The 12703-nt window shown below is 36.1% G+C and overlaps 2 protein-coding genes across 2 annotated transcripts; both read left to right on the forward strand.

Annotated features, from left to right (window-relative positions):
- Positions 682-2163, forward strand: LOC104701260 (probable histone chaperone ASF1A). Its single transcript, XM_010416907.2, has 3 exons — positions 682-1018; positions 1371-1486; positions 1575-2163. The coding sequence occupies exons 1-3, from the start codon at positions 910-912 to the stop codon at positions 1947-1949; spliced, it is 600 nt and encodes a 199-aa protein (XP_010415209.1). The 5' UTR covers positions 682-909; the 3' UTR covers positions 1950-2163.
- LOC104701261 (cyclin-dependent kinase D-2-like) lies at positions 2467-4680 on the forward strand. Its single transcript, XM_010416908.2, has 6 exons — positions 2467-2615; positions 2710-3008; positions 3115-3223; positions 3811-3936; positions 4061-4296; positions 4380-4680. The coding sequence occupies exons 1-6, from the start codon at positions 2514-2516 to the stop codon at positions 4552-4554; spliced, it is 1047 nt and encodes a 348-aa protein (XP_010415210.1). The 5' UTR covers positions 2467-2513; the 3' UTR covers positions 4555-4680.

Genomic DNA, 12703 nt, shown 5'->3' on the forward strand with positions numbered 1-12703 from the left:
AAAAAAAAAAAAAAAAAAAAAACTTTTTGTTGCTTTTCATGAACAAAATGATAGATTTTTTTGTTAACTTGACCATTTGAGGCATATCGTTAACTAAATAGATGAAAATCGTTTACGGTGGGAATTTACTCGTTAGAGTTTCCATCTAGTTTGAACATGTCTTTTCTTTTAATCTCTAATTTCAAAAATGTCATTTTTTAATCCTCAATTTTCAAATTTGGACCATTTTAATCTCTAATTTCGAAAACCTTTCATTAGGTAAGATGAGATTATGATGAAAGTTCATATATATGTACCTTATTCATATATATAGGATATTCAAATTTTTTTAAAAAAAAAATATATACACTAAATGATCCATCATTGAACAAATTCAAAAGAATTAGGATATTCAAAGAATTTGTAACAGCATTGATTGTAAAATATATAAGATACAATTGTTTTATATAAACATGGTAAAATATACTACTAGTAAGGTTACAAATCAGGAAAACTATCACAACAATTCCGTCATATAATGTTTTGTATCACTAATTAAAATTTCAACTTTTTAGCAAATTTCCCTCCTCGATTTCGCGACTTAAGCACTCTCCTCCCGCCAAATCAACGAACCGGTAATAGCCGGTCACCTTTCATACGGCAACCGGTTATAAGAAAGCCCCCTTCCCTTCCCCCAAAATCGAAACCTTTCTTTCATCTTCTTCTTCTTCTTCTATTCGAATCGCTTCCTTCGTCTCTCTCACTCACCACCACCCGATTTAACAAAGAAAAAACCTCGTAAATTCCAAAACCCTAGCTCTTCCTTGCTTCGAATTCGTTTAAAAACCGGAACTTTGTTCTCAATTTCGTTATTTGGGTTCTCTCTCTCCCGAGTTTGAATGAAGTTTTAGGGTTCGATAACAACATATAATGAGTGCTATCAACATCACCAACGTCGCCGTATTGGATAATCCTGCTCCTTTCGTTAGCCCTTTTCAGTTCGAGATCTCTTACGAGTGTTTGAACTCTCTCAAAGACGGTAAAAAAATTCTCCTTTTCTTCCCAGAAATTTGAAATCTTTTTTGATGATTTGCTTGGTTTTGTAAAATTAGGTTTTAGTATTCTTCTTACTGATTGTGATTTGCCCTTATTGCTGTATCAGATTCATGCTTGGTTATGATTTTGTGATGTCAATTTAAAGATTGAAACTTTGGGATTTTAGGGGTGTACTTGTACAAGTCCTGTTGTCTTATTAGTTGGGATTGATCTATTTGCACAAAGGTCTCGCCTTTGATTAGTGTTTTTGTGTGTTTGTTTGTAATGTATGGTGTAAAGCTATGATAACATTAGGTTTGTTCAGTACTTGGACCTTAGCTTTGCTTTTAGTACAGATTTGGAATGGAAACTGATCTATGTAGGCTCAGCAGAAGATGAGACTTATGATCAACTTCTCGAGAGTGTGCTTGTAGGCCCTGTTAATGTTGGCAACTACCGGTTCGTTTTGCAGGTAACATTGGCACACTCCTTTGTTACAGTTGTGGCCTTAGCAACAGAGTCTTTGTTTAACCCTCTCTATTACTGTGTTTTTTTTACAGGCGGATCCTCCCGATCCATCAAAGATTCGTGAAGAAGACATCATTGGTGTCACTGTGCTGTTGTTGACATGTTCTTACATGGGTCAAGAATTCATGAGAGTTGGGTATTACGTGAACAATGACTACGAGGATGAGCAACTCAGGGAAGAGCCTCCAACTAAGGTTTTGATTGATAAAGTCCAGAGGAACATACTTTCAGACAAGCCTAGAGTGACTAAATTCCCTATTAATTTCCATCCAGAAGATGAGCAGACTGCTGCCGCCACTGCCGCTCCTCCTCCTGAACCTTCTAATGAACAACAACAGCCTGATGCCAATGGTGAAGCTCTGGTTTTGCCTGATCAGCCACCAATACCAGAACCTCAAGAGTCGTGATTCTTCCTTAAGCCCAAGTCTGGATGAGAACAATCACCTCCGTCTCTTCAAAAGATGTTGCATTTTGCTTTTTCTCTACCTTGAAGCATTATCTGAAAGTATGTTGTACTTGTTTCTAGAGAGGCTCTAGGGAAGTGATTCTTGACATGTTTGAATGTTTTTGTTTTTTTGGGGCAAAGCATTAATCGAAGCAAAGCCTACATTTTCCAAACAAGATAATGCTCCAAAGATCATAGAATTTTCTGAACCATCCGATTGTTTAGTTACTAGAATTTTCCGAACCATCCCATATATGATATATATTACCCGAATACTATATCGGAAATGAACTGAACAAACTAACATGCTCCAATCGACTTCTGTTCCATAACAAAAGGCAAAGACTTGAAACTTGAAAGCTTTTAACATGCTCCAATAGGGTTGTTTCTGATAATTTCAGAAATATGAGGTTTACTTCATAAAATACTGAAATATAAGGGCAAAATTAAGACCAAACGAATCTAATTCTTTAAGGTGCTTCATTAGCCCTCGTCTTCGTCGTAGTGTTCAAAACACTAAACCCCAATGTCAAAATCCGGCGAAAACCAACCAGTAGATCGGTACCTTCGCCGGCAAGTACTCGGAGAAGGAACATACGGTGTCGTTTACAAAGCCACAGACACAAAGGTAAGCACCCTAAACCCTTCTCCCCGATTTCAATTTCAACCAATAGATTCAAACTTTAAAGCTTCGATTTTTATTTGTTTGGTTGTTTTAATAGACTGGGAAAACTGTAGCAGTGAAGAAGATTAGGTTAGGGAACCAAAAGGAAGGAGTAAATTTCACAGCTTTGAGAGAGGTTAAGCTATTAAAAGAGCTGAATCATCCACACATCGTTGAGCTCATTGATGCTTTCCCTCACAATGGAAGCTTGCATCTTGTTTTTGAGTATATGCAAACGGATTTAGAAGCGGTGATTCGTGACCGTAACATCTTCTTATCTCCTGGTGATATCAAGTCTTATATGTTGATGACTTTGAAGGGTTTAGCTTATTGTCATAAGAAATGGGTTCTTCACAGGTTTAGTAAAGGAAGAGTGTTTTTATTTTATTTTTTTGTATGTTTGGTTTCATTTTTTTTAAAGGTTTGGTTTTGATGATGTGGTGGTTTGTTTGTGTTTTGTTAGGGATATGAAGCCTAATAATTTGCTGGTTGGAGAGAATGGTTTGTTGAAGTTGGCTGATTTTGGTTTGGCTAGGTTGTTTGGGAGTCCGGATCGGAGGTTTACTCATCAGGTAATTTGATGATATTTTTGCTTAAATTGGCAGCTAGGTTAGTCTGGTTCTTGATGATTCTATTGGATTTGTTTCTTGGGAACAAATTGAGAGTAGATAGAGAGTTGTTGAGAAGACACCATGTGTTTTTGCTTTTAATGTTTGCATCCTTGTGTTTTCGGTTTGTGAAAGATTGATGGTTAGAAGTTGCTAGATACCAATTTGTTGCTGATGATTCTGAAATTGATTGGTTGTGTAGAAATCTCGTTAGCAGGAAACGAAAAATTTGTACAGTGCTTTGAGAACACATCTTATGTTTTTAATTCTGATTCTTTGCATACCTATGTTTCCTGGTTTTGGTAAGATAAAAGATTGGTTATTTAAAGTCACTGAATACCAAGTTGTTGCGTACAGACTTATCGACATTATTTACTCTGGAGGATAGAGAAAATGATTGGTTGTGTAGGTGTTTTTTCTGGTTAGAAATGCTTGTGGAAGAGTCCTAAAGTTTGATTCAGAATCAGATCTAAAGTATCACTTTTGGTTAGAATTTGCTTGTGGAAGAGTACTAAAGTTTGATTCAGAGCTGAATATGCTTATCCACACAGGTATTTGCTACATGGTACAGAGCGCCTGAGTTACTATTTGGGAGTCGACAGTATGGAGCTGGAGTTGATGTTTGGGCTGCAGGCTGTATCTTTGCTGAGCTATTACTTCGTAGACCATTTTTACCGGTAATGTCTAATACTATTTGTTTTAAAAAGATCTCTGTTTCTCAAAACATGTTTCTATACTTCAGGATTGTCTTTATATCAGCAGTTGTCAAGATTTATTTACGTAATGCTTTACTTTCTTCAGGGTTCTACTGAGATTGATCAACTCGGAAAGATCTTTCAAGCTTTTGGAACTCCAGTACCTTCCCAATGGTCTGATATGATCTATCTCCCAGACTACATGGAGTTCTCCTATACACCCGCTCCACCATTACGTACCATTTTCCCAATGGCAAGCGATGATGCTTTGGATCTTCTAGCAAAAATGTTCATCTACGATCCACGACAAAGGATCACCATACAACAAGCTTTGGATCACAGGTTAAGTCTTTCAAAAGAAACTCACAAGAGAAAGAAAGAAAAACTTGTTTCATCGCCCTGATTATCATTTGGTTTTTCATCAGGTACTTCTCGTCTTCTCCATCACCAACTGAGCCAGGGAAGCTTCAGATTCCAGCTTCAAAAGGAGACGCCCTCGAACCAAAAGCCTCTGAGCAAAACCAACATGGAAGCAGCCCGGCCGTTCTGTCACCTCCTGGAAAAATGAGGAGAGTGATGGGTCCTGAAGGATACACTTGAGAAAATAATGTTTCATTTCTTTGTTCTTTCCCTATAGCATCATCACTTGTGGAGAAGTACATAACATCTAATGTTTCTAGAATCCTGTTTTCAAATGCCTTTATGCTAATTAGTTGCCAATCAAAACCATACTTAAGAAAGAAATGAAACATATTATCCATCTTTTACCTTTGGATTCAAGTTCCACTAACTACAAACCTCAAACTGAGAACAATGAGATATACCACGGTAGAAAAACATGGTTTTGTAATCGGTATCAGCTATGTATTCTTTCTGAAACGAAGGATGTATCTGTTTCCCTTCTGTATCTAGACGGTTCCTTATGCGGTATACATTAGCAGGTGTCTTAATCTATGGTGGTGATCATATGCTTATTGTCATTAATATTTATGTAGGGTTGACAAATATATTTGCGATCTCCATTCCTATATGTGTGATCCATACAGAGCAAAAAAAAAAAAGATTTTATAAGGCCACTAATTGTACTAACAGTTATTTTGATGGTTACATGAACGAATCCCTCATTAACTTTGCTGACTCCACATTGGTTTTTAAGAACCAACTTATTGCAAAATTTAAGTAAAAAATTGACCTTACAACAACTTATTAAGTTATTATTTGGGAGAGTTGTTGGAAATAAATACTAAAATTTAATATCACTTTCTTTTTTGTTTTTTTTTTCATACTTGATTTAGATAGTCAAAAATGTCAATGTATAAAGGTTTTTAAGTTAATGTTTTCTTCTTTTGGTTTACTACTATAGTACTATTAGGAACTGGAAGACTTGTGAACTTGTACCATTCCATGAGAAACATGAGTTATCAAACCAATTTGGTAGTTAGCCCTATATATAGATCGACCTCTCTCAGATAAGAGCTACGAAATTGAATTGAGAGGCCGTAGTTATGCCACTTGGCTTAAGTGGTTGTGGCAGTGATGCTATTAAATGTGTGATGTGGGAAATGAATGTTTTAGGATCTGTCAAGGTCAAATAATTTAAATGAACGTGTATACTTTTTTTTTCCCTCAAAATAAAATTTATTTATTTCAAATCGTTCAGTAATAGATTTGATGGTGGGTTTACAGACGCAGAAAAAAATGATTCAGACATTGATAATCTGGACAGGAAATCTGCTACCATGTTACAAGATCTATTAACATAGCAAATTGATTGAGAGAGAAATTTCTGCTTACAAAAATGTACATCGGATACCATGCTTTCAATCTCACATCGAGTAAATATACTGTTGATGATCTTGACAAGTACTTCACTATCTCCTTCGAAAATCACCAATGTGTATCCACGGATCCACATTTGTTGGAGAGCTGTTAATAGAGCTTTTGTTTCAGCTACTAACGGAGAAGACACTTTACCCATATCAATTGATCCCCAAGCTTTCCAGCAACCATGATGATCTCTTATAATCCATCCACCTTGAGCTTTTGAAGTTTGTTGATCATAACTGGCATCAAAATTGCATTTAACCAAATATGTAGTCGGCAGAGTCCAGTGTGTAGTTTGCTGTTGTGTTGATTGTTGTGATGACCGCAGATGAAGTTGTGGAATTTGTATAGAGCACCATTCAGACACTTCAGCTTGAGCCTTAATCACAATTTTAGAGGGGCTTTCCCAAAGATTATTGAAAAACCAATTGTTCTTTGCTTTCCATATTCTCTACATTACCCAAAAAGGTTCCAATTGTTTTTCAATTATTTCACTTGATGAGTTGGTGGTACTCAAAATGGTAGTGATGTTTTCTTCAACTTCATCTACAGGAAATTGTGATTATGAAACCGAGTTTGATAATCTCCAAGCTAGGTTTGCATAAGGGCAAGTAAACAGAGTATGGTTTATAGTTTCTTCTTCTAGACGGCAACGTGGGCATAATGTATCAATTTGCATACCTCGCGACTTCAGACGGACCCGGGTAGCTAGGGCCCCAGATAAAGTTTGCCAGAGAAAATGCTTAATCTTCGTCAGAACCGGAAGGCGCCAAATCTTTGTTTTTAGTTCAATTGAACCATGCGGAGCCGGAGGTCTTTGAATGAAGTTAGAAGGATCATGTGCGAGGAACCAATACCCTGATCGAACTGTATAAACACCATCTGGTGTATAATGCCATATTAGTCTGTCTTCCAAATTTCTTATCGGCAAAAGAATTGAGTGTAGGAATTCATGGTCTCGAGGATGAATAATATCCTGAATTCGGTCGTTGTTCCAATATATGTGGGAGCCACTCCTTGAAATTAGGGTGTTGAGTTTCGAATCAGTAACTTCCTCCGAGGTGATCAGTTCCAAAGGTCGTGGTGGATGGGATTCAATCACATTATTTGTTGTTATGTTTATGGATTCACCATTTCCTACCAAATATCGTGACCTCTTCTTTAAAACATTGATGCCAACTAACAGAGATGACCATCCATATGATTGATTTTTCCTCTGTTTAGCGTCTAATATGTTATCTTATTTGAAATAACGAGCTTTCATAAGTCTAGCAAACAGGGTATTTGGATGTTGAATTAAGCGCCATGCTTGTTTTGCCAAGAGTGCATCGTTAAATTTTTCAAGGTCACGAAAACCAAGTCCCCCTTCTTTTTTTTTGTACTGTAATCTTTTCCATGCCACCCAAGGAATACCTCATTTTTTTGGTCCTTTCTCCCACCAAAATTCATTAATATGGAGTCAATCTCATCAATGACACTCTTAGGCAGTTTGAAACAAGACATACCATAAACAGGCATAGCCAAAGCCACAGATTTCAACATGATTTCCTTGCCTGCAGGTGTTAACCGCTTAGCGCTCCAGTTTGATGTACGAGTCTTTACTCTTTCGATAATGTATTGAAACATTTCTGCTTTTTTTCGACCAAACTGTTCAGGTAAGCCTAAATATTTACCCCCTCCTCCATGGTTAGGAATCTTTAGAATACTCTTTAGTCTATTATGTGTTGAACTATAAACTCGCGAACCAAAGGTTATAATTGACTTGGTCATATTGATTTGTTGTCCAGAATAGTATTCATACACATCAAAGACATCCTTGAGAGCTTGGCAGTTTCGAACGTTAGCTTCGCAGAAGAACAGAGAATCATCAGCAAACTGAAGATGTGTGATAGCAAGAACCTCATTGCCAATCTTAATACCGTGAATGTCTCCGTCTATTACTTGAGATCTTATTAGATGACTAAGTATATCCGCTCATAGGATAAAGAGGTATGGGGACAAAGGGTCACCCTGTCGTATCCCTCTCTGTGGTGTTATTAATCCATGTGGTGAGCCATTTATCAACACTGAGTAATGCACAGACTTAACTGCTCCCATAATCCATTGAATCCATTTGTCACAAAATCCAAAAAGTCTCATTGTTGTTTCAAGAAAGTTCCATTCGACGCTATCGTATGCCTTACTAACATCCGTCTTGACTGCCATATAGGATTTGGAAACTCTCTTCCTTACTTTCAAGGAGTGCATGAGTTCATGTGCAATCATCACGTTGTCATTGATCTCCCTCCCTGGGATAAAAGCCGCTTGAGAATCCGATACAATACCATCTAGATGACACTTCAATCGGTTAACTAAACACTTCGAAATGATCTTGTAAAGGATGTTGCATAAGGTAATCGGTCGATAATCTGATAATGTTTCTGGACTTGTCACTTTTGGTATCATACATATGTTTGTGTGGTTTAACGCGGGATTCATACAAGCTGTTTCGAAATAGAGTTTAACCTCTTTAACAACATTCGGACCTACTATGTCCCAGTAATGCTTGTAGAATCTTGCTGTAATTCCATCTGGTCCTGGGGTCTTGTCATCACCTATCTGACTCAGAGCTTTATATATCTCATCCGCATCAAAGTCTCTTGTGAGATCATCATTAATTTCATTGGTCACCGTAGCTTTGAAATCTGCAAAGTCTGAGACAAAGACCACACAATTGTTACTTGTATAGACCTCTGTAAAAAAATTTTGAGCATGGTTTCCAATCTCTATATCCCCACTGTAGCTTAGTCCATCTTTATCACTGATTTGGGTTATTCCATTTTTTGCAAATCTAGTTTTGGTACTAGCATAGAAGAAAGAAGTGTTACGGTCCCCTGTAGTCATCCATTGGTTGCGGCTCTTTTGTTTCCAATACGTTTCTTCGTCATTATATGCTTTGGTGAGATATCTCTACAGTTGTGGTATGTGACGTCTCTCTATAGAATTCATACTCGCCATAGCTTTATTGAGAAGAGCTTGGTACAGTTTGATGTGCAATTCAGAGTTCATAGATGTGGTATGGCGTAGCTTAGCAAGGGCTTGTCTACTTGTTGTAACTTGATCCGTGATCGAAATATTCGACAAATGCGAATGAAGGTTCCATCCCTCTCGAACTACCTCTTTAAAATTCTGAATATCTAGGAGTCGTTTATCAAAAAGGAATGATTTGCTCTGTGTTGGTGGTGTATTGTCTAGCACCACCAAAAGAGGTTTATGGTCCGAACCTGTGAACTCCATAAATTCTCCCTCGGATTTTGGGAAGGTTGTTGTCCATATTGAGTTTATTAGAGCTCTATCCAAACAATATTTAACTGTATGCGTATACCGTTCTCCCACCCATGAGAAACGATCCACTTTTGTCTTGATATCCTTTAAATCACTATCAGCTAACATGTTTATGAAGTTTGTGAAAGTCCAAGCATCCCGTGGAGGCCCTCCAATCTTTTCATCGTTTGATAAGATTTCATTGAAATCGCCTATGAGCATCCAAAGCCTTGTACGTGTATGAGAGATGGTAGTCAAATGATCCCACAGTTTGTATCTCTCACCCTGTTTTGGGTGACCGTACACACAAGACAAATAATAACTAGTATCCTTATAAATCATATGTGCATCGATAAGGCGTTCGTCCTGAAAAAGAGTGGACAAACACACATTATCCTTCCACATCAAGGCCAAACCACCGCTTTGGCCTTGTGGGGGCTGCGTTATTACGTTTTTTAATCCTAGATTACAAGCCAAATTACAAACAAATTCGTCCTTATTTAGAGTTTCTATAAGAAAAAAGAACAAAACACTTAGTTATACGACATAAACGAGAAAGGCGGGATTGATTCAGCGGCGCACCAAGGCCCTGACAGTTCCAGGAGATGATCTTCATATTGGATATGGGGGTACCGGGCCCGCCGCGCCTCTGTAAAGATCATATGTTGCAGAACAGGAACCTTCATACTCTTGAGTCTTGCCCTTCTTTCGGAGTTTGCTCAGGACTGCCCACTCCTCCGCTGCTTCAGCTTTGTTAAAATCTATTTCAAACTTCACCCGCTTTCTCTTTAGGAACATGAACTCCGTTTGTGCATTACCAGACGTTGCTTCTAATATGTTAGTATCACTGAAGACATTATGCGCCTTCCCTGCATGTTTGGCGTGAAGGTATCTGATTCTTTCTACTGTGAGTTCAGTGTCTTCAAACACGCTAGGAAGGCTTGTAGTGGTCGTTGTACCCTGAGGCTGTGTTGGTTGTGTGTTTGATGGTTGTCGCTGGAGTCTTGGTATCAAAGTTGCAGTGTCCACTGATGGGAGAGAGACATCATCAGGTGTATCATTGTTCATGTTAAGATTGTCCCCATCATTTCCTTCATCATCAGAGGAGTCTGGGTCTCCATTATCAAAGTTTAAACCGCATTCCTTTGCATCATGCTTCAATGAACCACAATTGGTACAGAAATTGCAGAGTCGATAGCGGAATTTAACAATAGAGTTCTCTCCAGCCACAAACTGATATGCGTGTTGGAACCTTAAAGGATTATCTAAATTCCAGTTGATGCGTACCCTAACAGCCCCAACTTGATTAACATTCTCATCGTAATCAACCTCAATCACATGTCCTAAACGGTTACCCACACGCCGAACCATAGCATTAGTGAAGTAAAGTATGGGGTAACATTGAATTTGGACCCAGAAAGGGATGATTTTCATTTTAGCCTCACTGATATTTGGGTACCATCGGTGAGTTGAAATCATCCAGTCATTAAAAGACCAGGGCCTCGTCGGAGTACCAAGTTCATCGATTCTTCATTCTGGAAACGGAATTGGGCTTTGCCTCCTTCTAATATTCGCCCCACACATGAATCCGCCATTCTCCAGACTCGTGGCATTTGACGAATTAACGCCCTTAGATTCTGCTTTCTAGGATATGTAGTAGTCACCACAATGGAGAAGCGATTAATCGATGTCGCCTGAGAACAGAAATCCGGTGGTATCATTATTGGAACATCATTGATTCCAAGATCGAGGTCTTGCACAGATTTACGAAGGAAATCACTCATTGTAACTTCTTCTGATGAGACTATAGAAAGGGTGGTGTAGAAGTAGAGAAGACGAGTACAAAACTCTGATTTATAAATCCCTGGCCATGGCGGTTTTGCAAGACGGTTAACTCCCGAAAGACAGGGAGACAAATAATTGTCAAGTAAAACTGACAGACAAAAACAGTCAACAGTCCATGAGGGAAAACAAATCCATGTCTGTCGATCGGAAACACACTCCGAAACGGAGAAATTAACAGAAAAATTGGCCGGAAAAACGAAACGGTGTGAAAGACCAGGATCGTCGTCGTCGTCGCTCAACGAGAGAGCCATTTAGATATATGTTTTTGTCGGTGTGAAAAACGGTTTGAACGTGTATATTTAATGATGAATCGGAAAATGGCAACAGTAACATCAAATCCAAACAGCTACACCAGTGGCAGGATCCTGAAATATAAATTATATAGGGCACAAATCATTTTATCATTAATAATATTAAATTTACATAATAAAATATTGAATAGATATTAATTTTTACCATTAGTATATTTAAGTTATAGTATTTTTATGGTTTCTGAATATATTTAGTTGCATATTAGAAATCATAAAGTATATTTAATATGCAACTAAATATATTCAGAAACCATAAAAATATAATTTAAATATAATAATATGCAGCTAAATATATTCAGAAACCATAAAAAATATTACTTTCATTGTGTATAATTTAAAATGTAAATATACTTTACAGTAGAATAGAAAAAGAAGATTTAATTTTGTCAACAATAACAATGGAACTAGAAACATAAAAATAAGACTGAAAAAAATATGGAGCTAATAAAATATAATAATAAAACATATAGGTATAGAATATAGATTAATAAACACATGTGGTCGCCGTGGAAAAAAAACCAATCAAAAAATTCAAAGAAGAGTATTGAAAGCATCACCTAAAGTAGACTATTTTGCATGTGACCAAATTATATTTGTGGATATTTTATATTATTTTATAAAATAGTGTCATCTAAAATAAAATAAAACAAAAATATAATTAAATTTAGGAAATAAACGAGGAACAATGTATATTAAATATACTTAAACACAAATATATAAAATTTAGGAAATAAACTAGGAACAATGTAATATTTTTTCAGTTTTTTCTATTTAAGAGTAACCTGAAGAGGAATAAAATACAAAAATGTTCCTCTCTAGAATTTATAAAGAATAAAACAAAAAATTATTAAATATTTATATCAATATTTAACATAAAATAGAGAAAGTTTATTTTATTGCTTCAAAAAATCTATATCAGTAAAAAAAACCATTATACATATCAATGTTTCGGCAAAACAAATTTTTATTAATTTTAAAAAGTAATTATAAAGACATTATACAGAATTATTGTAACACAATTATTACATAAACAAATGTATGATCCATACACTAAAAAAATATAAGAGATATTAGCGATGCTTTTAGAAGAATAGTATTACTCACTAACCCATAATAAAATCTGTTATAAGCCAACATAACTTTAATTCACAAATTTTAGTTTAAAATTAAATGTAAAAACTAATTAGAGATAGTATTAAATGTAAAATTATTTAATTATAAATTAAGAAATATATAAGGTAAATATTAATCTATATTTATTAAAATTTGATTTATTAGTTATTTATTAAAATTTTAAAGATATAATTTTTGTTTGATACCATTCATCATGATGTAAATGTTATTCTTTTCTTTTTGTCAACTTATTCCTTTTCTGAATATTCTCTTTTCTATTCTTTAAATATGCTTGTTCTATTCCGTATCATTCTTTTATTCGTTTTTTTTTTTTTAATGGTCGCTAGTTTAAG

The sequence above is a fragment of the Camelina sativa genome, chromosome 7 (genome assembly GCF_000633955.1).
Source record: "Camelina sativa cultivar DH55 chromosome 7, Cs, whole genome shotgun sequence".
NCBI classification, from domain to species: Eukaryota; Viridiplantae; Streptophyta; class Magnoliopsida; order Brassicales; family Brassicaceae; genus Camelina; species Camelina sativa.

What these genes read in the sequence shown, in the direction of transcription:
- LOC104701260 (XM_010416907.2), top strand. Translation starts at nt 910, where the DNA reads ATGAGTGCTATCAACATCACCAACGTCGCCGTATTGGATAATCCTGCT. An exon ending in TTTGAACTCTCTCAAAGACG is followed by an intron (nt 1,019 to 1,370) that starts GTAAAAAAATTC and finishes CTTTTAGTACAG; the next exon opens with ATTTGGAATGGAAACTGATC. An exon ending in ACTACCGGTTCGTTTTGCAG is followed by an intron (nt 1,487 to 1,574) that starts GTAACATTGGCA and finishes TTTTTTTTACAG; the next exon opens with GCGGATCCTCCCGATCCATC.
- LOC104701261 (XM_010416908.2), top strand. Translation starts at nt 2,514, where the DNA reads ATGTCAAAATCCGGCGAAAACCAACCAGTAGATCGGTACCTTCGCCGG. An exon ending in AAGAAATGGGTTCTTCACAG is followed by an intron (nt 3,009 to 3,114) that starts GTTTAGTAAAGG and finishes GTGTTTTGTTAG; the next exon opens with GGATATGAAGCCTAATAATT. An exon ending in ATCGGAGGTTTACTCATCAG is followed by an intron (nt 3,224 to 3,810) that starts GTAATTTGATGA and finishes TTATCCACACAG; the next exon opens with GTATTTGCTACATGGTACAG.